Source organism: Leptidea sinapis, chromosome 1 (assembly GCF_905404315.1).
Source record: "Leptidea sinapis chromosome 1, ilLepSina1.1, whole genome shotgun sequence".
In the NCBI taxonomy this organism is placed as follows: domain Eukaryota; kingdom Metazoa; phylum Arthropoda; class Insecta; order Lepidoptera; family Pieridae; genus Leptidea; species Leptidea sinapis.
Genome location: NC_066265.1, coordinates 20,612,852 through 20,637,879, shown reverse-complemented (window position 1 = coordinate 20,637,879; position 25,028 = coordinate 20,612,852). Strand labels below are relative to the sequence as shown.

The window sequence follows — 25,028 nt, the reverse complement described above, 5'->3', positions numbered from 1 at the left end:
GTAAACGCGCAAACTTGAGTCTTCTGGGGGTTAAATTGGACAAGATTCAACTTACCCCATTCCGCGACCTTCTCGAGAGAGGACTCGATAGAAGACACAAGTTTCTCCCGGCACTAGTCGATGATTTCCTCAGAGAGACCTGCATGGCCCGTGTATACGGCATCACCAGTGCTGTCGTCTGCATAGCAATGAATGTTGGAGGTGTCCAACATATCATTGATATGCAAAAGAAACAGCGTGGGAGAAGGTCGCGGAATGGTTACCCCATTCTCAATCCATTACCGGATGCAGTTTTCCCGAAGCGATACGACATAGGTAGCTTCACGAAAAGAGCACACGCCCACCTTAAAGACCGGCAACGCATCTCTTGACCCCTGTTGCTGCGGATATCTACCACTCACCATCCAATGAGCCTCTTGCCCGTTTGCCCCCTGTTATATAAAAAAAGTATATATAATTATTGCAGTGGGTATTATAAATAGAACCTAATATAATATATAAGTCTCTTTGTAAGTAGTTTTTGTCTTCAAATATTTTTATGGCTTGTTGCAGGACAGCGAGCTAGTCATTAAAATTATTTAGTAATCTATTGGAGTTGTATAGACATTTCTGTCACGAGGAGTCTTCCAAAGAGCAATAATTTAAACAGACTCTGAATCAGCAACGTAACACACGACACAGTGTCATCATCACCGTCTGAATTCGTTTCCAGTTCAATACATAATAGGTACCTTAAATAAGCGTGTACTGAAGGTCACTCGTTTGTCTGTGATTCAATAATAAATCTACGGGTTTCGCGTTTCGGAATGAGTATCTCAATTTCCCCAATACTTTAAAAACTACAAAATTATTTGACAAGCGAATGAGTGCTAGAACGATTGTAACGTTCATGCTCACTAAACGCTTAAAGCATTCAAAATAATTGGGGATTTAAGTCCAGTCAATTAATAATAAATGAAAATAAAAATAAACCACAATTTTATTCGTTAAAAATAGTTTATATTTCAACATCTTTCATTTTACAATAATAAACCGTCCGGGCTATTGGCTCTTAGTCTATTGCTAGCCCGAGCTTGACACAACCTTAAAAAAAACGTAACTCCACGTTAGTGCCCTCAACAAGGAACGTTATCTATATTAACTATATTATAGCTTAACTAACACGAACACATCGCAAATACACGAGATAATACTATCTTCTGAAGTGACTGTATGTTCAGTTTCAATAATTATATTCGACTCTAACGGTTTTGCTACTTTATCGACACAAATAACATTTAGGACCGAACAAATATAATAATATAACAGAGAAGTCTAGTGCCGGGACTAACTCAACACCGCATGGCTTTACTAGATACAACCAACACACGATTTTTTTATTGGTAAGTTCATCATCTACTACTGTTCTCAAGTTGAACTCCTTCAACTACTGCTTTTAAGTCAGTTTGGCCAGATTTTAAGCTCTGGTTCCCGAGAGGGAGAATAGGTCCGAACCTCACATCTGACATAGGTTTTTTATTCCATTATATTTTTATTTTATGAAAATGTAAAGTATAATATACAAATGTTTCTTGAAAAAAATTATCTCGTGTAGTCGCACCTTTCGAGCGTATACTTCTAAGTTAATTACAAAATAATTAAACCTAACACTCATCTGATATGCTTTATCGTAAACTGAAATTTGATGTTTTTGAAAACTTGTAAAGGCTGTGTGTTTGCGACATTACAATTATTAGTTTCACAGGCACTATCGTACTGTTATACGATAACAATAGGTTAATCTTTCTATGTTGAATTAACATCAATTTAATGGTATACAATATGAAAATGAACATATTAAGTAACATTCACATACAAACAAAACCGAATATTATGGTCTTCAGAAAACAATTACAAGTTGATGTACTATCAACAATTAGACTCGCAATAACGCTCAAAGATTGTCTGAAAGTAAAACTCAGCCTACGCGTCTATTAAGCAGTTTTCGTTGTGTTATGTTTCGACCGCACTTTGAAAACAAGGCCACGCAATGACAAAGTATTCAGTGAACAATTGTCCAAATAATAGCGTATCCAAACTTAAAAAGGATAGAGTGTCGTACTTCAGTGCCCCTTAAAATTAACAAAATTATGTAAATTATTTGACTTTTTCAATGATTTTGCTAAATAATCACTTTTCTTACTTACTACTTCTAATGAGCGTATACAATAATATACTTTGAACTAATGTTCGAAGTATCTGCCACGTAATAAGGTGATAATTTGAACGAATGTTTTATGATATCTGTATAAGTCAATGAATACAACCCCACTCGGAAATTTTTTGACGACCTTTTAATAGGCGATTGGGAGTCTAGTTGTTTATAGCACGTCAATGGCTACATTTCAATTATTAGGTCGTGAAGATAAACCATGACATCTCTACCGCAGTTTTTTCTCAGGGCTCCATGACACCCTTTTAGGTACAACCAAGAGGAGTATAAAACTGCCGATAACTATGCCATCAACGGTAGCTTGAAGGACCTCACAAAACTTCAAGTTATTACGTGAACATCAGCTACGTACATTGTCTCGGGACATAGCGGCGATGACGTCATAATATAGTCGGTACAGTGTGCAAAACAAGCATCACTAGAATAATATTATTAATAAATAAACAATGATTTATTTTATCTGTATTATTGGTTGATTTAATAGTGTTGTGATGCTGATTATTAATATAATTATTATATGATATGACTATAACTGTTCTGTCAGGTCAAACAAATAGGTACTGGGTGGCCCCAGAACTATTAAAAACAAAAGTCGAAACGTAACAGTGAATACTTCAAAAACAAAGCAGCGATAGCACGAAAATTACACATACAACAGTTATTCAACTGCAAACCGTACTGCCGCAACAGGACGAGCGCGACGGGGGGAAAGGGGAACGGGAGAGGACTTATGTTCCAGCGAGGTCCAGAGATAATGTGGCCGTATAATAATTGACTCAAATGAGAACAAGCGTTTAAACTTCGCTTTTAATTTAGTTTCTTATCAACCATAGCTATCGTAAAAATGGGTATATATTATTGCCTATTGTATATTGTCTAAAAATCGAGACATACATATAATTGACTATATAAGATTGTAAAAGCGTTACAGTGGACGACTAAAGAAATAGTATGTTCGTCGCCTGTAACACGTGTGTGTAACAACGTTACACCAATTCGTAGAAATCGTGTGATCAAATATATATCGTGCACACTTAGATAATTTATACGACAAGATAGAGCCTCTTGAACACAACTGTCAACCTGAACTGAACAATTGACAACCGATGAAAACAGGCTAGGTTTATTAGTTTATTGTGTGGGACAAGCTACGTCTTACACTCGCGATTGTCTAATACAAATATATAATATAACACATATTTTTCGACGTTTTGTTTATTTTATGAAAATAAGGGACGAGACGAGCAGGACGTTCAGATGATGGTAATTGATACGACCTGCCCATTACAATGCAGTGCCGCTCAGGATTATTGAAAAAACCCAAAAAATCCTGAGCGGCACTATAATTGCGGTCGTCACCTTGAAACATAAGTTGTCAAGTCTCATTTGCCCAGTAATTTCACTAGTTTTAACAGCTGCCACAAGTTTATCTACACTTAGAAATGATCTAAGCGTGCACACAATTTTCGTGAATGATTCAAAAGTAGTGTCGACCTACGTATCGACAATTCAATTGCACTACCGATAATTTATATCATATACTATCGTATAGACGAACAAAGTGGCATTAACTAGCCAACGCACACATTGAAAAATTAAAATCGGTCACGCTTTGTCGAACTGTCAGGTCGTGTATACTCTAGTATATCGTCAGTGTTCGGTGTCTAACGTTACAGGCAACGAATTGTTTTGATACAAAGAGTTCCGATTTAAAAGTTGAGATATAAAACAGGAACTCTTACACAGCAGGCCTGTTTCGGAAGTATTCATTTAAGAATAGGTAAGTACTAAAAATTATCTAATATCAAATATTTATGTATATTGTAGAACCATTCCGCTGGTAGAATTTATTTAAAACAACAATAATATGTATACCAAGCAGTTTTTTAACAAAATTTTATAATTAGACTAGACCTTAAGTTATAAATAATTTGTTTATTATGCCACACATAAATTTCGTTTAAAAATATAATATGATAAATAGAAGCATTCGTTTATGTGTTGATTATTATTTTATTCTTTTGGCACTCGGAAACGTTTGAAAAATTCACTCTTCGAGTGAATACAATTTTCTATTTACGACATACATTTAAATCTTAAAATGTTGCTTTTTTTAATGAAAATAAGAGACGAGACGAGTAGGACGTTCAGATAATGGTAAATGATACGCTCTACCCATTACAATGCGGTGCCGATCAGGATTCTTTTAACCAAAAATTCTGAGCGGCACTAGAATTGCGCTCGTCACCTTGAGACAAGATGTTAAATCTCATTTGCCCAGTAATTTCACTAGCTTTAGACCGAAACACAGTAATGTTTACACATTACTGCTTCTGCTTGTTGTTTCTTGAAATTATCGTTTTATTACGCAACAATTGTATATTTTTAGTTATTGCCTTCATAACTCATGCTCTTTTAAATAAGGGATAATTATTGTTTATCTACCATAATATATAACACCCCAATGTTAAAATTAGTCGATATACTAAAGTTATCGTAACATAGAGGAGTTGTAGTAAATATAAATAGCTTTAGACGACTTATTTACAAAAAATATACAATCGCAGTTGACAGTCAAAATAAAAATAATTTGATTGATGATTAAACGATAAATTTTGGTCGGATAAAAAAATATTTTGACACAATATGTTTGTACGTTTGTTATTAAGAAATAAGAATAATAAAAAAAAAGAAAAAGTCTTCCTATGCTACATAAAAATATATCTTATAGGTGATGCCCGGTTCATGAAAACTATAAACTTATACATAACTAACATTATATGATTATCTTATATTATATATCTCTATTTACCATGGACTATGGTATCGCGTGTTAGACTAGGCAACACCATTTATATATATTATGTATAACTTCCATAAGTATTTTAGGACGAATTCGCAATAATTAGTTAAGACGACGTTACATTCGCGGGACTCATTTGATGGTAGGCCGCGCTGGATGGGCCAACGATATATAAACCAACATTAATGTCACATATCCTGACTTATTGCATCTGCCACGAGAACGTTTCTAAATACGAACGGAAGAAAACTATACACGAAATATGAAAAACCTTTGCCGATAAAGCTCTCTAAAATAAAATTATCTTCAACTTAAACAAAAAATAAATTATACATTCAGAAAATCAGTGCTGTTGCCACACGATTCTGATGAACTTAAGAAACATATATACACGATGAACTGGCAAGTTATAAAGTAATACTGCTTATAAATTAAAGTTAACCGACATCTAGATATAATCTGTACATGCATCAATGAATCACAACTTACATAACATTGGAAGGAACACAATTGTTAGGTGCTCGGTGTCGGTATGTGATTATAGATCTCAGAAAAATTGCGGAAATCCATAATTATACAAATGATTTAGTTATTATTTTGATCTAGTCTCGTGCCAGATTTTGGCGAGACAACACGTCCTGAGGATGCCTCGTGTAGGGGAGAAACACGTGTCGAATTGTTCAAAAAACAATTATTGGCGGAATTAACACTAAAGAAAACTTAAATCATTTGTATAATTATAGATCTTGTTTAATTCAAAAGTCTTGTTAAGTAACATGACTTTGGTAGGTACCTACACTGGGAGCAGGAGAAAAATTACCAAAAATTCTAAGAATGATGTTTTGTTCAGAGTTCATGCCATCAAAGTACAGGCACGGCTTTTGAGCGGAAAGCGAAACTTGGTTGGAGGTAAAATCGTGTACATGAATTTGTTTTGCATTTAGTGCAAACGTGCTACAAACGCCTTTATCTACACCCATGCTTTAAATCCTCTATCACAGATTCTAAAACAGTTAGCTTATTGCCAACATTAAAACACCCAATGTCCTAATAACCATTACATCATGCAAACGAGTGTTGTAATGTTGTACTGAATTTCATAACAACACTCCTTTGTTTTCTTTCGATCACTTCATGCGCAAAGAGTTTCAATAGACGGCCACATGAAATAATTTAATTTATATAATAATTGAATAATTTCAAAAAAAGAACCTTTTCGTTTACGCGCGTTCCACACTACCAGAACGTCGCGAACCGTAAAAAAAGTAGGTTATTCGAATTCCCGCCATTTTTCTTGAAATAAATGAGCGATTGAGTTTTGACAGCACACCGCCGGATATTTTAAACAGTGCAAAAGAACATAATATTCAAGTGAATTCTAATAATTGCACTATACAAAATGTAAATTACTACTCAAAATAAATAATTCTTTCATTAATACTTAGTTTATTTGTATATAATCAGTAATATAATGGATAATATTAGGTTACTTCTAGGACTGACTGTTTTAAAGTTAGCAGTAAGCTAACTGTTTCAGAATCTTTTAGAGATTCATATTCGGGGTGTAGATAAAGTCTTGTATGCAACTGTTGATTGTTATTAAAACACTCATGTGATACAATTAAAAAATTAAACCCACATTTGTGTTTTAATACCCCTTATTACACAACAGTTGCATAAATAACTATTGTATGCTGGTTGCCGGGTACTGCCCGGTTAAGCCTTCACCTTTCATTCAACCCGGTTCCGCCGATATGAAATTAAATACTTAGAAACATAACTAAGACAATGTACGAGAGTGACGGTAGCTTTAAAAAAAATAACGTGACATCCTGTCATATTTTATTGTGGCTAGCGCCCAGTTAAGAGGCGTCGAGAACCCGTGTATATAGTCCCTGTTAGATGAACAACCAGCTGACAGCAGTATTATATTAATACAGACCAACATAATATATTTTAAAAGAAAGAACTGAAAAGAATCTAGTTAATTTATTTTATTTTATAAAATAAAAATAAATGTAAGTAAAGAAAAAATGAATACGTAACACATCTCATAAAAAAATAAGAAATATGTTTTATAAAATACTAAACAGTCAATATACAAAAGATATAATTGCACAACAATTAAATCAGTTTCCATATAACTTAATAGCAGACTTTTTCTACTCTTTGTTTACTAAACCTTTGACACTACCCTTTACTTTCATACATCACATTAGGTACTTATGTCAAACATAAGGTCCCGAATCCCCTGTCCCAGTGTAGTACTCGCAACGGAATTCTTGCACTTTAACTAAATCCAGTGACATCAATGATCAAAATTATTTCGCAGATGTATATTAATACTATGGGAAGGTCAGCAGTTATGCAAAAGTCAATTAGAAACCATACCGTCTAAGCAAGAATGCTCAATCTGGCTTGACCGCTATACTGTTATTGATGTGACATTACTAACACTTGCAGTTTTATATTATAACAATCCTATACGTACAAATAGAGCAAACTATAGTTTATGTATGGTCGAATGCAGAGAACAGAAGAGACTTAACAAACAATACAAAAAATACACAAAACAAAAATTGTTTAAAGTCGAATTTATAATAGAAAACATCTATTATTAATGCAGTGATCAAAATGCTTTACAAACTACGCTTTATTTGAAACCAATTTATTCATTAATATTAATAACCAGAACACAATTGATGTAAGCATTTATAAAACAGTTTGACTTTTATTTATCAGATTTTGTTGTTCCAGTCTTTTATCTCCGTTATATTGTATATGATTTATTAAGATGTTGATGTATAACCATATACAATCTATAGTTTGCGAAATATCCTATAACTATCTACAACCTTTCATAATCTCAGTACATAAAGAAATGCTTAGTTTACTCAGTCAAACAAATGATGCACAGAGTGTCCCTATCGAGTCAATTTGGCAATACAAAACCATTTTACACAAACTTTTTTTTCACTATTACGTGTTTTAAAGAATACCTCATTCACTTGAAATAGAAATGAGTGCAGTTTTCGGCACCGTAATAATTCAGATTTAAATGACCCAGGGATGTGTGAACCATGGATACTGTCCGCTTCATATAAATATGTACTGCAGGTAAAAATTGCAATATTAAAGATATTAATACTTTAGAATACTGATTTTATTAAAAAAATAATAAAATATTTTAAAGGTTCAACGGAAACCAAACCAAACTGACTTTTGTAGTTTAAATCATATTGGATACTATAAAGGCAGGTCTACATTGTAGATGTTATATTTGGGGCCATTGAGTATTCACCTTATAACCAACTTATTAGAGACCCAGTTCATATATTATAATCCATATGCGATTATTGTTGTAATAAGTCACTCAAGGCCGCTTACCTCAGTTACCTGAACTTGGTACTGTACCTAGCTAACATCTATGGGTTAACATTAAAAAAAATATAAAATCTTTTAACAACTTTGTATGAAGCGGACAAATGCTTTACAGTCCTTGAACAAAAATATATTTTTGTATTGTCACTAACAAGTTTATTTAAGTATTGGCACTAGCCTTGCACATACTAAATATGCTTAAAATGTAAGAATAATATTGCTCATTCTGTTTATATATTATAATATGTCGCGAATATAAATATCTTTAACTGTTTTACTATAGTATGGAAGTCACTGAACAATTTGACACGACCCAAAGTCGATTCGGATTATCACGAAAGGGGAGAATTCATCGCTATACATTACTTTATTAAAAGAAATAATCAAAAGACGAGTTAAGCTAACGTGAAATTAGTATAGCTCCAGACGTTTCTCCCGATCAATGATAAGGCCGATCGACTTCGTAAACCTTACGCTATGACTTCTTATCAAACAAGGGCAGTTTCGACTTGACGGCTCCCTCACATATCATCAGTCGCTGCGCCACACATTTTCTCCCGCACCCCTCCTCCCCGACAACCTCCATTCGACTACTGTTCCCACCTCTGTGCTTCACATCGACGAAATACTCCTTCTCACTCTTCTCCCCTTTCCCGAATTGCAACATTTCCACTTTCCCGCCCAGATTGCCCATTTTCAATCGTTGGCCCTTTTTGTCACATTTGAAGTCGGCGCCTTTTCTTTCGAAGTACTCGACGATTTTGGATATCTGCGCCGAGCGCACGTGGCGCGGTATTCTGTCGTCGTAGAGGCTGTCGGAACCGAGAGACGCCACGTCCTCGGAGCTGTCGGTGTACACGCTGGAGGTGCGCTTGCAGGTCGACAACAGATGGGAGGGAAACGCGCCGAGCGACCGCGGGAGGACCCGGCTCAACTCCTCCTCGTCCAGAGGGCGATGGGAGACGCAGCCGCTCGCGCATTTGGCCCGGCCAACGCAGCAGCACTTCGTCAAGATGTGGTACTCTCTCTCCGGTTCCGCTTCGGTATCGAGCAAGCCGCAGAGGAACGGCGAGGAGTCGGTCGGTTCTTTCGCCGATTCCTCGTCGTCCAGGCTTCGCAACGAGCTGACCGTCGTCGACAACGCGGAGTCGTCCGGCACCATCGCGGGACGCCGTCGCAGCAGTCTCTCGTACACGACGAGACAGTCCGTGCACACTCTCAGTTGGGGCTGATCGTCGAATTCGTCGAGCGATCGGTCACTAGAGTCCCTTCTCCACCACCAGCACCTGTGGCAGCCCATCAACGAGCAGGGGCACATCGCCCCGTAGCTGGGATGTCCGCAGAAGTCCTCGTTGGCGACGGAGAATATCCCGCTCTCGCAGGAACCGCGTCGTCGCAGTTCCACGGAGTCGCTCTTGTAGTCGAGCTTCGGAGGATACCTCCGCGAGAAGACGGGCGAGGGCGGGAGCGAGGACGAGCGCGGCTCGTCCGAGTCGGTCGCGAAGAGGACGGGCGGGTCGCCGCTGGAGCAGCGGGGCGGGCGGCGCGGCGCGGGCTCCAGGATCTTGTGCACGCCGCGGAAGGTGTGCAGCGCGCGGCGGGCGGGGCGCGGCGCGGCGTGCGTGTCCCGCAGCAGCATGATGTGAGCCAGCCGGTGCAGGCGGGCCAGCCGCGGCGGAGCGGGCGGGCCCGGCGCCAGCGCGCACGCCGACCGGTGCGGGGGAGGGGGGGCGCCCGCCGCCGACTGCCACGACCACTCCAGCTCGGACAGCGAGCGCCGGTGCACTGGGTTCTCTGTAAACAAAGCAAAATGGTTGCATTTCACAATTTATTTTAATTTCAGGAGCGTATTTTAACGCTGAAACTGTTACTCATAAAATCAACCCAATTCGTTAAGTGTAGTGAATAACCGTAGAATCTCTAAGCTCTAAGATATTGGATATTGGAGCAGCGATATACCGGATGAAACGACTTTCTTAGATCAAAGCGTTCAAGGTGGCCAGCGGATCGCCAATCTTCTTTTAGAATACTTTCACTCAACCATGACCATGGCATGACCCAAGCCCAAGAACTGAACACAACGAAACCGTCGAATGTCACACGTCTCACGTCAAGACTGCTCAATGCCTAGATGCAAAGTCCTGGTCCAGATTCTGTACCACTTAGTTTCCTACTTAAAGCCCTGTGACACGAAATTAGCTCAGCCTACGAATGATTTTCAATAAGTCTTTTCTATATGGAATTTTCCCCTCGAGATGGAAGGTTGCGCACGTCAATCCAATTCACAAGAACAGAGATCCTGGAGCTATTACTAACTACCGGCCCATCTAAATTTTATCTGCTATCGATAAGCTGTTTAAATTACTGGTTCAGAAAAATATCCTAATATTCCATCTTAAGCCCTTGCTCATACAGCATGGATTTCTACTTGGTAGATCAACTACATCGAATCTTGTGAATTTTGTTAGTACAAATTGCATGCTATTTACACAGATTTATCAATAGCCTTCGATGTGGTTGACCACGAACTGCCCATAGAAAAACTTGGTCACGCAGTAATATGTGGCTCTCTACTGCGAATCCTATTGCAAAACCGTTCCCAAATTGTAAGGATCCGTGGTTTAAACTCAATTACAAGAACCGTGCCATCAGGGGTTCCACAGGGCTGCCATTTAGAGCCCCTTTTTTTCTTGGTCTTTGTAAACCATCTAGCGACCAAATTAAAATCCAAATGTCAAATGTTTTCAGACGACATAAAAATTTATCGAGAAATTCTATCTACAGAACATACGATCATATTACAAAGTGATCTTGTTTCGATCTGCGATTGTTATTAGTAATAGGATGGTCTTAAATTCCTCAATATGTTTTTACTTAAACTTTTCTCGAAAACGAAATACTTCACTACTTACTTCATAAAATTAATGCGTGTCCACTAACAGAAGTTTGTACAGTGCGAGATTTAGGCGTCATGGTTGACACAAAATTTGATTTTATAGAGCACATTGACTACATTTCTGATTCATGGCCACATACACAGTACTCTTTTATTAAGTAAAATTAACTTGGCTGCTACATTTCTGATTCATGGCCACATACACAGTACTCTTTTATTAAGTAAAATTAACTTGGCTGTCCCATGGCATTACAGCCGTATTATTAATAGGAAAACGTTCAGTCTTTCCACAACACGCACAAATTATGGTCAATATTCTAGTTTATATCGTATCTGTTCTCTGTATAGCGAAGTCTGTCAGAAGATATTCAATCAGTCAGTCCCTAGGTTCAGAAGACTTCTGCTAGAAAAAGAGGATTATTGGCTTGGGGACTGTGGGGTTGAATTGTGTTTATCTATAGATAATCTTAAGATATTGTTTTTAGTTTAATATAAAATCTAGAACACATTTGAAGTATGCTGTGTTCACTTCCAGAAGGAGCCCCTACACATTAACGTATATTTCTGTTTTATTCAATATTTAGAGACTATCCCGTTTAGTGAACCTAATAATAAAAATAAAAAGGCTTTAACTTGTACTCACTGTGATCGCGATGTGCGTGCGGACTGCCTTCCGAGCGCATCCGCTGCGGGCGGCGCCACGCCGACCCGAACGCCGGACAAGAACCCGGGCCGGACGAGTCCGCTTCCTCACTGGAATGCAATCAATAAGATGTCCTTATGACAGATATCAAATATTCATAGCGACAGACAAACGGATGAAAACCAATGATGATGAACATTAATGACTTGTTTGATGTCATCAACGTAAGCATATTTATTATATTATTAATAAGCTTAGCATTGTTCATCAAGTCTGTTTGTCTTCCTATTCTATTACAGAAACTTTGTCATGGAAACTCGTAGGTTTCCTCCTTATCTTTTTGAAGTATGTGGTAATTAAAGATAACTCACCTGTCGTACGAGTTGTTGGGAGTGTGGCAGCCCCAGGCTGTGTCATCAAGACCCTCCTTGATCTCGCTCAGCTTGCTCACTATCTCGGGGAATAGTGGACGCGCTTTAGGCTCGTACTGGAGATCAAACCAAGGAGATTACATTTGGGAAACAATGTGTCAATCATACAAATTAACTTATGAACGATGCGGGTTCCGTCCGAGCGCTCTTACCAAATCAGCCAACCGTTCGAGTGACGCATGTATTGTAAATCTTAGTATGTCATGTTCAACTCTCAGGTTGTGGCTCCATATACAGGATCTACTTTACACTGTAGTAGTGGAAGTTAATGATAGTTTTCTGGTTCAAGAATATAGAACATGACTTCATTGAAGGTTTCCCTATCCCCCGCCGCCGCACCGCCGTTGGTTTAATTTTACATGGAACTCTGGGTAACTTCAGAAATTGAGGTCGAAATGTCTACGCAATACATCTTTATTATATTATTATGTAAAGAAATTTTCGTTGCTCTGACGGTATGTAAATCTTGCTACCCGGACAATAACATTGTTCCTACTGGAATAATGTATCATAAATCACATGAACCATTTTTTCTATCTGTAGATTGAAATGATCAATTTAAAAATAAAATATTATATTCAAACTTACTTAGATACCAGATAGTGCATATATTATTTATAAACTCTGCATGTGTATGTATGTCTCGTGTATATCGAATACAGTATAAGGATTTGGATCAAAGATAGTTTTTTCTTTACATTGACGATATTTTATAAATATTTAAGTACTATTTCTAATGGAAAATAAACTCATATCTGTATTGTACTAAAAGATGACATCAATAAATTAATTATCTAATAAATCGTCACGGGAGAATTGGCACTTATTTGCTTCGAATTCACGAAGATATCTACAAATACTCGCGAATCGAGCTATTTCTCGAAGGACCATGAAAAAGGATTCACTCAGGGATAGATATAAAAGTGGTTTTTATGGTTATTGATTCTAGTTGGTATATGTCGGTGGACGGTATCGGTCTCTAAGCCCCCGCCCGGCTTGGCTGTAAAAGCCTTTAGAGCTGATAGCACAGAGAAGGTTTTTGTCGGTATATGAGCCCCGTTTCGGACTCTTCAAAACGTAAATGTATTTTCCTCCTCAACAAAAGAAAAAAACGTACGATGCAGCAGTTGAACGCGAGGCGCAGGAAGTCAGGCACGGTGTCCACCTGGCACAGCTCCACGAAGGCCATGTAGTTGAGTCCGAAGTTGTCTGTGCGAGGCAACACGTCGGGGTCAGCGTCCACCTGACATACATACATACAAACAACGTTCACAATAATCACATAATAACGGTAAACAACGTGGAATGGCATTACATTAAAACATGGACCAGCGCAGTGGTGCTTTTTACGTAATTTCAAGATCATTGGCGTTAAGATCCTACACTATCCACGTTTTGCTCTAAATTCGTATTCGATATTTGATTGGATCACTTCCCTAGAACGTTGACTGAATCGGAGTCGCGTGTCAACGACATTTGAAGGACACTCTCACTTGAAGTTACCAATATTTTTCTACCAAATCTAACATATTTCTACTACTACTAAAGGGGCTGTGATCTATTAAATGATGTTTTAAGTTATCAAGTCAACCAAATGTCAATGTTTTGCAGAATTCGCATCTCCTAACAATTAACGTTCAATCTTGCTACGAGAATATGTATCATACGATTTCCCTTATTCGGAACGTAGCTTAATCACAATGGGACTTGGGGACCTACTCCTAAAATCGATATTCAATAAATCGTGGCATTAGTCGTGTCGAATCCTACTCTTGGTTACATCGTAATCAATGTCGAAACGATGATTGAACGAACGAAACATTATTCGATATTCTCGGTCCTAACCCTACTCTTAGTTGAAAATGTCAGAGACGAATATTCGAATTTCATAAATAATCAAACGTCACTTTTACGATAACCTCAACGACACCTGTCGATGCAAATATCGTTTCAAGTTGTATAGATATATTTACCATACAATATACATACTTAATAAATATTGTTGAAATAATTATATGTGATTTACTTATTAACAGGATTTTTTACTACTAAGTCATTTAAGTCATTTTGTTGATCGTTTATGCGTACAAATAATGCAAATGGCCGCCTGAGAAATAGGAAGTCGACGAGAAGGGTTGAGTTACTTTTTTTTACATTTTATTATCCGCAAGTTTTGTATTATTTATTCAATTTTAAATGGTCATATTATATTCATTACATATTTTGTTAAAATTTACATTATGTGTAAATAATACCAAATTGGTGGTGCAGAGTCTGGTATGGTCCTTAGCGCCTAAACTATGTTTTGACTCTTGACACTTAACAGCGACATAGCACAGATAATGTTTAGGTTTGAACATATTTCATTCACCCTAACATCGTAAAAATATCAAAATATTAGTCTATGGTAACGATAAACGATAAGGAATTCGAACATTTGTTAGAGTAGGATAGTTGCGATATATTCGGAGTATTATCGTATCGTTCCGAATGTATCGTTGTCGATTTTGCGAGTAGACCTCCTGAAGCGTCAATTTGTGTAACAAGAATACGAAATTTTTTTGACATAAAAACAGAGAAAATTCTCAAGTACTTACATTAAAATTCAATCACTTATTTGAACGTCATAACTATATTCCTAACCGCCATAAGCTATTCCTACCAATTATTCGAAAATTTATGCCTCAGACCACAGAAGAAAGGTTGCAAGAAACTCAGTGGGGTTCTTTTTTTTATTAAAATTTATTAATTGAGGGCGGTCGCTCCATTCCCAAAGTAAACATTCTCTTAATGATGATAATTATTATTATACTTAACATTTAGCATGTCTTTGGTGTCTATATCAAGGAATTAAGTATTAATTTATAATTACCCTTGCAATGAGTTGGCACAAAATGATTCCATACGAGAATATATCCGAGCGATGATCGTACCACCGACCTCGCAAGCACTCTGGGGACATCCACCATGGTGACCCAACACTGGGCAACCGATAGCCGTTCCTGAAATCACCATCATATAATCAGGCCATCATGTCTTACAAAGTAGCATTTTCACAATTACAATAACGGTAAAAGAATTTATAATAAGGTTTGTAAAAATCTCTCATTGTTATTAATAAGTTATTCAAAATTTATATTTACATACTATACACTTAAGTTGTATTCTTAAAACAGCTATTTCAAGTATATCCGCAGACTACAAGCCAATATCTTAATAACACGCATTATGCCAATAAAACCGTAATCACGCATTACACAGCAACTTTCTTGCCATTTCCTCCAGCCGGTGTGAGCGTCGTATTTCCGCAGACGCTGCTCACGCATCACAAATAAAAGTGAAGGGTGGTGGTGTGTTCTTACGAAACGACACCTTGATAAATTGCCCAAACTTGACAAATGACCCATTCCGTCTTAGAATATCTGCTCTGGCACGCCACATGCCGTGCATAGCTTTCACGAAGCACGCTTCGTTGGCCACGTTACTAACAAACAACATAAAGATGACATTCTCGGAAGTTTATTAGATAATCGAATACGGTGATCTCATCGTATTCGATTATATTATATTGTTCTTATTATTCTCCATATCAATAGTCTGAACGAAATTAAAACAAACGAAATACATCGTGACGGAGTTACTTAATTTATGACTTACATTGGATGAGGTATTTTTGCTGCTAGACCAAAATCTGCTACGACCGCTGTATATTCTCCATCTGAGCTCTTTCTTAGTAATACATTCTGAAACGAGAAAGTATTTAATCGATTAGCACTTATAAATAAGCTTAGAGTTTTGAGAAGTTATGATTTCAGCGCAAATTAATTTGCAGACAAATTAACAAAAATAGCCTGCATAATCCTCAAAAATGATTAGAAAATGTGCAGGTTTTTCATTTTTAAATATTACCAGATAAAATATGCTAAAATAGCTCTAGGTTCGATACTACGTTTCCTCTTCTTCGATCTTATATATCTTATTGGTCTTTCAGAAGAGTTCTTACATTAACAAATCAAGATGTATCGTTAAGCTACCTTAGCAGTAAGGTCTCTGTGGAAAACTCCAAGAGAATGCAGGTACTTCATGCCCTCAGCCATGTCAGCAGCTAAGGAGACCCTGAGTGGCTGTGGCAGGGGCTCCGGCGGTCTTCCAAGGATGAGCTGTTCCAAGGACCCGCCCTCCATAAACTCCGTTAGCGCATGTAGTTGACCCTCGTGCACGCAGGCACCCATATATCTGAAAAAAGTATTAATAAATTAAATCGCATGCTTTACAACCGGCAGTTAACTTTTGAAAATACTGAAGGGTATATAAAAGCTGACTGTCAAGAAAAACGTGCAAAGTTTTCTGAGCAAGTGAAATGTTGTATCTGTATCCCAGAAATAGAATTTATAGCCTAGTCAGTAGCCAGTTTTCCATCAGTCTACTAAATACTTTTTTATATAAACGAACTGTACCGATCACATAGCTTTATGGAACCAGTGTGTGGTATCAAGATCCTAATCATATGAGAGTCTCACGGGTATGAAATCTGCCATGCAAGGATCCTTGCCTGAATCCAATCCAGTAGCAGGCTAAGATACAGCCACTTCTATAAATATGGGCAATGTGACATCCGCCAATAGCTCGCATAAAGAAAACGGCACGCAATGATAATTAGACTAATCTTGAAGCTCATAAAACCAATGTTAATTAAAAATTCGCGTGCGCTCAAGTACCTACCTGCCTGTCTATGTAGGGTTTCTTTATATTTCTACTGTCATGATAATTGTATTTAATTATGAGGCTTACACGAACACGCAATTGGAAAGTGGGTTATAGGGAAAACATATATATTATATCAACTCCTCTACTTTTATCTGTCATTTATACAGCCACGATTAGTAATTTATATATATACTTTATTGAGTCTTTGAGAAAGTCTATACTCTATGGCCTAAAAGAACATTGATTACCGTACTATAATGTATCCAAAAAAGTACAGTTGTTTTGACTTTTGGTGCCACAGACAACTAAATTTAGGTAAGGTTAGTAATTTGCCAAGATGGTCTAGCACCACTTTGGCAAAATCTAGGTGTATATGTGTAATATACTGTGTAATTTTCAATTTTACCGCGTTGGCTGTACTCATCAGAGTAATGTATACAATACATTTCCCGAACATTTTAGCGACCACTGGAAAATTTGTGATATTTGTTTGTTTCATTTATGTATTTTTTTTTTATGGTATAGGAGGACAAACGAGCGTACGGGTCACCTGTTGTTAAGTGATCACCGCCGCCCACAATCTCTTGCAACACCAGAGGAATCACAGGAGCGTTGCCGGCCTTTAAGGAAGGTGTACGCGCTTTTTTTGAAGGTCGTATCGTCGTATCGTCCCGGAAACACCGCACAAGGAAGCTCATTCCACAGCTTTGTAGCACGTGGAAGAAAGCTCCTTGAAAACCGCACTGTGGAGGACCGCCACACATCCAGATGGTGAGGATGATATCCTAACTTGTGGCGTGTCGTGCGAAGGTGGAATTTGGCAGCGTATTATGCCACATATTGTTTAATAATGTCAAAAAACACTCATGGCGTCCTCATATTTACGTCAATTACAGAAAATTAAACTTAGTAATGGAATGTGTTGGTAACTCAGTAATATTTATATTCTGCAATCTATGGTCTACATTCATTCTGGAGGTACATACTTGTACACATCAGCTAAGCCTCGGCGATGTTGAGGACTACGCAGCCTTATTGACTTAAAAATTATCTTTCCGGTAATCGCTGTACATGTTTCGGAGCTTTTAAATTTTAAAAGTCAGAACTCTGGTCTTAACTCCATCGGAGACATTTTGAATTTGGCACGAACTTAGCTCGCAAATGTCAAGCATGGTATCTATCACTAAACAGATTATATATAGATTCCAAGGTTATAAAGGTGTTATTATTTTAACATCATTTCTTATTCTTAAGGCGACTTCATTTCCACATTATGAATGGACTATGAAACAATAGACTAATTAAAGTGCTAATGCTATAATAACAATGCAATACTATGGTTACTTTAGTATTTTTCCAGTCCCCCTGAAAACGTGATCTGAAAAGGTCTCAAACGTCGGGTTAATTAAAATAATAATACAAATGCAACTATTAAGAAAAATCGAATGTAAGAACACAGTTACAATTACACGCGTTTTAATCCTTTAAAAAGTGTTTATTTTTATGTTTCTTTAACTCAAATCTAGATATATTTATTTATAGAAGATATTATTTCAGACATTAACGCAGTCAGTGTTTGCTATAAGCTAAGCATTGATAATATAATAATCTATTTAACTACACATACTTAACTATTATTATACTAATTAATTTAAGTGTAATAAACTTTAAAAATGTAATTGGCTTTCTTATTTTGTCATTTTGTGATATCTACATATTATTTCTTACTGTAACAAGTATCCTAAGCTAAGTTCAACTAATTCCAACTGTGTTTATATATTGATTTATTTATTGATGACATATCAAAACTCTAGAATTGTTGCGAGGCCATATAAAGAGAAATGGAAAAATATTTACTGTAATATTTTGTAAATAGCCCCCTAGTATTAATGTGATAAGGAACCATTGATGAAACAAAATCTCCAAACTCTTTCGTCGAGTCAATTGATCTGTTAAAAATGGTCCGCACATTCACGTCCAGATGATATCTTATAACAAAATACCTAGAATACCTAGAAAGAATATATAAACCACAAAGTCGACGGCTTCAATGAATAATGAAGAAATTCTTTTGTTTACAACGGCTTAATCACGTGCCGACTAGTTTCGGAACATTCTTTGGGTGAGAGCAGTGAGTTCGCGGTGATGTCCTTCTCAAACGAACAAAAGAACGAAAAATTTGTCGGGAGACGTTTAAGACAAAACAAGTTTATAATATCTCACGAAACTTTCAATAATTTAATTATCAAGAAGAAGAAAAAGTTTGAATTAAGTAAATCGCGAATAAAAATAAACCAAGTTATCAATATTCCAGCTCCTAGTGCCAATCTTTTATGAGTAAATCTTGTTGACAGTTGACTGCACAATAATCCTATGTCAAAATTTGAAAAAGAAATCCACCAAACGTTTGTCTGACAGATGTCTCGCAACTTACATATTATTATATTAAACGCGCAAACAAAATATTATATTAAATAACCAAATGACCTGACCCACTTAGATGAGAGAGTATTACCCAACAATGACGAGAGTGCATTGTTTTTTACTTCAGCCGATACCCGAGGAGGAAATGAACAGTGCAATCCATTGTTTGGGACGACACGATCTGCATCGCGTTGCGGAAATGAGGAAATAGGATGTTTTGTAATTATGTAAGAACTTGTGACTTTCAATAAATTCAACGTTCACTGTTAAACGTTTTCAAGGACAATTCAATACATTTAAACTGTCAGTAGTAACAGGATATCCCATCACATCTGATGAGCCCCAGATATTTCAGCAGGGTTGTGTCATGATTGCGGGTTGAGAGAGTCACTTTATATAATGTTAATTTTAATTTAATTAAAGAAGGTCCTAAAAATTTTACTACAAATCTTAATTATCTTTTATTGATTGCAATAATTTCGGTGGTCATATTATTACATAAGTACATATTAACACAAAAAAAATACAAATATTTTATTTGGTGCCGTAGAGGAGTTGTACGAAATAATGACAAAATCTAATATATAAAATTCTCGTGTCATGGTGTTAAACTATAAACTTCTCCGAAACGGCTTGACCGATTCTCATAAAATTTTGTGTGCATATTGGGAAGTTCTGAGAATATGCCAACATCTATTTTTCATCCCCCTAAAGGCCAAAAATTAAAAAAAAAAGCACCGTTAAGGGTGGTTTTTATTGACATTTTTTTTAAATTTGTTTGATTATGAGTCAGCATACATACAACTTCAAATTTTCACCCATCTACGATCAACAGTTACTTTTGTATCGCGATTTTAATATCGGCAATACAACGTTTGCTGGGTCAGCTAGTAATACTACATATTATTATGTAAGTAAAATTCATATAAAACTTAAACAAAACCTCACCGAAATCAATTTTGCATTAATTATCACGGGGTCTCTCGAACTCAAACGAACTCACCTAAAAGAGCGCAAATGTATTAAAATACTTAACATCCTACTACGCTGGTTCAGCAGGTAAAAATGAAGTTCAGTTATGTCCACATCGAGTGTTTGAGTAAGTATTATTTGATTAAAGTATCAACTGTTCGGTTCCATTGTGAGTAAAACAAACATAACTGCGGACGGTGGCTTATGAATGTGTGAGCAAACAATTTTTATGGTGTTTGTCATAATTTATGATTCTCAATGTGGAACTGTACTTTCAAATAATGTCGGGACGTAAGTAGATCTGTAAATATTGATAAGGTTAAGATATATATAAACAATATGTTATGTTTTTTTTTAAAGTGATAACCCTCACTTCTAGGATTAATAGACAAATAAAATTTGAAAAACAAAATTTTATGAACGATGTGTGATTCGAACCCACGACCTCCGGCGTTCCGTGCCGGTGCTCCTAGAAGTGAGGTTTATCACTTTAAAAAAAAAACATAACATATTGTTTAGATTTACAAGAACGACATCTCAAGTCAATTACCTAATATGCAAATATTGGGGTTGAGCAGGTTATCAACTGTAAAGTAGATCCTGTAGATGAAGCCACAACCTGAGAGTTGAAGAAAGCAAACAGAATTTTATAACGAAGCGGTACTCGAACGGTTAGCTCAGTTGGTAAGAGCACCGGCACGGAACGCCGGAGGTCGTGGGTTCGAATCCCGCATCGTACATAAAATATTGTTTTTCAAATTTTATTTGTGTAAGATATATATATGTTTATATCTTATATCAGCTAACAACGTAAGCTAGACGCTTTAAGGTGGAAGCAAAATTAACAAATAAAGAAAGACGTGAAAGATCGTATCACCCATTATTGATCGTTAGGCAAGTTTTATATAACTACATATTCTGGGCATAAATATTGTTACAAAATTAAAACTTCTAATTTTGTTTATTGTCAAATATGGAACATGTTTATTATCATTATTTAAGGCCGACATAAAAGCCAAAGGTAATTCATATTCAAATATTTTTATTCATAATAGAATACAATATCACTTATTGAACATCAAAAAATACCACCCATTCGAAAGTGTGCCTCAGACCTGAGAAGAACGGGTGCAAGAAAATCAGCTTCTTTTTCTTTAAATAAAATTGGGTTACAATGTAATATCGTACAATAAAATGTATTATTATAAGCCTGAGGGCGGTTGCTCCATATCCGGTAGTCATCAAGATTATAAATTTTTTATATTTATTGGTGAGACTTCAATAAATAAATACGTATAATTCTTATTAAGATATTACATTAGAAATGTAAAGCACTTACCCCAAAATGTTAGGATGCTTCAACTTGTTCATGAGCTGCACCTCCCGCAGCATGTTAGGACGGTTGGCGCGCTGCTGGTTCATCTTCAGCACCATCACCTTGCTGGATGTCTTGTGGGTCACCTGCGGGACGCAACAATCAATGTTAGTTGCAGAAGGACTTACAACAGCTGTTCATCTTTATATATATAATTCTTCTGTGAGTGTGTATGTCACTGAACTCCTCCTAGACGGCTGGACCGATTTGGATGAAATTTTTTGTGTGAGTTCAAGGGGATTCGAGGATGGTTAAGATTCACAATTGAACTACCTCCTAAACGGCTGGACCGATTTTGATGATATTTTTGTGTGTTCCAGTGAATTTGAGATTGGTGTGTCTTCAGGTGGATTCGAGAATGGTTTAGATTCACAATTAAACTACCTCCTAAACGGCTGGACCGATTTTGATGATTTTTTTGTTTGTTTCAGTGAATTTGAGATTGGTTTAGATTCTCAATTCCGTCCATATAATATAATTCTCTCCGTCCATATAAAAAAGAACTCCTCTTAACGGCTGGACAGATTTTGCAAATTTAAGACGTGTGTACAGGACAACGTCTGTTGGGTCCACTAGTATATTTATAGATATCTAGCTCCAAACATTCAAACTTATTCAGCCAACATCTGTGGAATGAACTTCCTTGTGCGGTGTTTCCGGGACGATACGACATGGGTACCTTCCTAAAAACGTACACGTCCACGTACACCTTCACACCTGCACCAATTAAGATCAATAACCTTTTCATTTTCAATTTAACTTCGTCACTTAATCATCATAGTATTATCAACAGCTATGTTTTTTATAAGGGACGAGACGAGCAGAACGTTTAGCTAATGATGCGTCCTGCCCATTTCAATGAAGTGTCGCTCATGATTCTGGGAGCCGACATAAGATGTTAAGTCTCATTTGCCCAGTAAATATACTACATACGGCGCCCTTCAGACCGATACACATTAATGCTTACACATTACTATTTCTTGGCAGAAATAGGCGCCGTTGTGGTACCCATAATCTATCCGGCATCCTGTGCAAAGGAGCCTCTGGTAAAAACTGGGAGGGCCCCACTAGTATAATGTTATAATAGACCACACCTTATCTAGGTGTAGGTAAATTACTTTTCATAGTAATTTTTTTGCAACACAACAAATACAAATATTTTACAACAATAAACAAGATATTTTTTATTAAGATCTTGCAAAATTTTGAAAAGATCTTTTAATGTATTGAATTTCTCGACAGAAATTCCATTCCGAGCTGATATAAGTTCAAAATTTCACAATTATTTTTTTATTTACTTAGCCTCTAATTGCTTCAATAAACAAAGTAGGTCAATTATCAATTGTATGATTTTGATGTGCTCATTTGGTGGAAATTAAAACTAATTGGGTTAATATATTAACAATTATTTATCAATTTAAGAAAACAGCCACAAGCGTTTCAACAGACATGCGCATCGTCCCCTCCAAATAGTGGTGAACAATTAGTAAATTATAACGAAGATTCATTGAGAATTGTTGGTTTGAACAGGATTTAAGAAAATTCCTTTCCACGCCGTTTACCCTACTCCTACCTACTGGTGGTCGTAATCTAGTAAGATTCTGAATAGATGTTCTATACTATACCTTCGGCGAACTTTATCCCAAGCTATTTATCCCATAGATTTGATAATACAGATATCCCTATTAACACCTTTCTAAAGAACGTTGCAGAAATTAACTCGCAGGCAATATTATCACAAACATAATAATAATAAGATTTACAAAGCCGTGAAGTGAGTTTCAAGGCCGATAAGACATCATAAAACCCTTTTAGCAACCGAAGTTATTATATTGCTGCCAATCGAGTAGGTAACTGGGAATGTTTCAATTTCTCGGTGTACATATTCGTATTGGGAACCTTAAATTAATAAATTTCGACAAATTCTTATAGTTTAAATTTAAATTTTTAGTTTGTAGATATTATCAGTGCTCGATCAAAGTCGTTTGTCCATCCACCACTGACATAAGTCCTCTTAAAACGAATTGCGAACGAACGTAAATCTTATTTTTGCGTAAGTTTCAGGTCAACCGCGCATGTAAAGAAAGGAATGTAGGACGACGTATTAGGACATCATGAATCGTACCCTAATGGCATCACCGATATAGCGTTTGTTGATATTGAACTAGAGTTGATATTGAAGTCACGTAGGGCATCCGCCCGTGACCTTCGGGCACGAATATCGTGTGTGCTACCTTAAGGATCGGCACCGCGATTGATAATTTCTCTTGGGTTGATCAATAATACCTACGGTATATTATAAATACCAAAATCTTAGCGGTTTAAGGCTTAAAGATGTAGAGAATTAATATCGATACTTAAAAATATGACACGATTTAAAAGAGTGGCAGTGATTTTATTACCTTTCATAATTTATTTTTCAATTTTCATTAGTATCAAAATATGCCGCTTTTAAAAAAAATTGCAATAGGTTTCTTGCAACTTTTCTCATTGAAGCTCAGCTGTTGCGATGTGAACGTTAAAAAACAAGGTATTTCGTTCGTGTCAATTTTATTCATTAAAATTCAATTGGTGTCCATTAATGTGTATTGACTGCTTAAATTTATAGATATTACATGAATGGTAGCCTCCAATTACTTAAATGCAAAACACTCAGCTTAACATTAAACATTTTTTAAGACTTATTGCATTTTACAGACTGTTGGAAGTACTAGCTTAGTGGTAAAAGCTGAGCTCCAGAAGAAATTTATTTGAGTAAAAGAAAAGTAGCTGAGCCGACTTAAAATGAAAAAAGAGAACCAGCTTAAAAACTGCGATGAGTAAAAACGCAAACTACGTGGGTAAGGCGGTGGGAATAAGGTAAGGTAAAACAGCTCATTCCCCCAAAAACTATTTTAACACCTGTGTTTGCGTTAAACTCGAGGTCTCTCGCAAGCACTTGTTTGCTCTGAAATAGCCGCCGCTAATCGTAAACAATTCTTTATTAGTATCTCGGCGCATCTAGGTCGTGCAGTGTTTAGACTAGATCGGATTTCTAGATTTCCGAAGAATGAATTTAGCACCGTAGGCGTTCTTTTATCTAATAAAATGGCAGACTCTACGCTCTACAAACTGGGTTAATACAATATGCGCTAGCATGACAAGTTCGGTGGACCATCTAGTGGTAAATGTCAAAGATAATTTG

The 25,028-nt window shown here is 36.6% G+C and overlaps 1 protein-coding gene across 1 annotated transcript in view; it reads right to left on the bottom strand.

The window, feature by feature from the left end:
- Positions 1–977: 977 nt before the first annotated feature.
- LOC126973787 (uncharacterized) overlaps positions 978–25,028 on the bottom strand; it is a 121,964-nt gene continuing 97,913 nt past the window's right edge. The window contains exons 2-9 of the mRNA XM_050821151.1: positions 21,809–21,930; positions 16,401–16,602; positions 16,024–16,109; positions 15,239–15,368; positions 13,484–13,609; positions 12,307–12,422; positions 11,936–12,045; positions 978–10,190 (exon numbers count right to left, since the gene is read on the bottom strand). Coding sequence (XP_050677108.1) covers positions 8,872–10,190; positions 11,936–12,045; positions 12,307–12,422; positions 13,484–13,609; positions 15,239–15,368; positions 16,024–16,109; positions 16,401–16,602; positions 21,809–21,930 — 2,211 coding nt within the window. The 3' untranslated portion in view covers positions 978–8,871. The remainder of the gene's footprint in view (positions 10,191–11,935; positions 12,046–12,306; positions 12,423–13,483; positions 13,610–15,238; positions 15,369–16,023; positions 16,110–16,400; positions 16,603–21,808; positions 21,931–25,028) is intronic.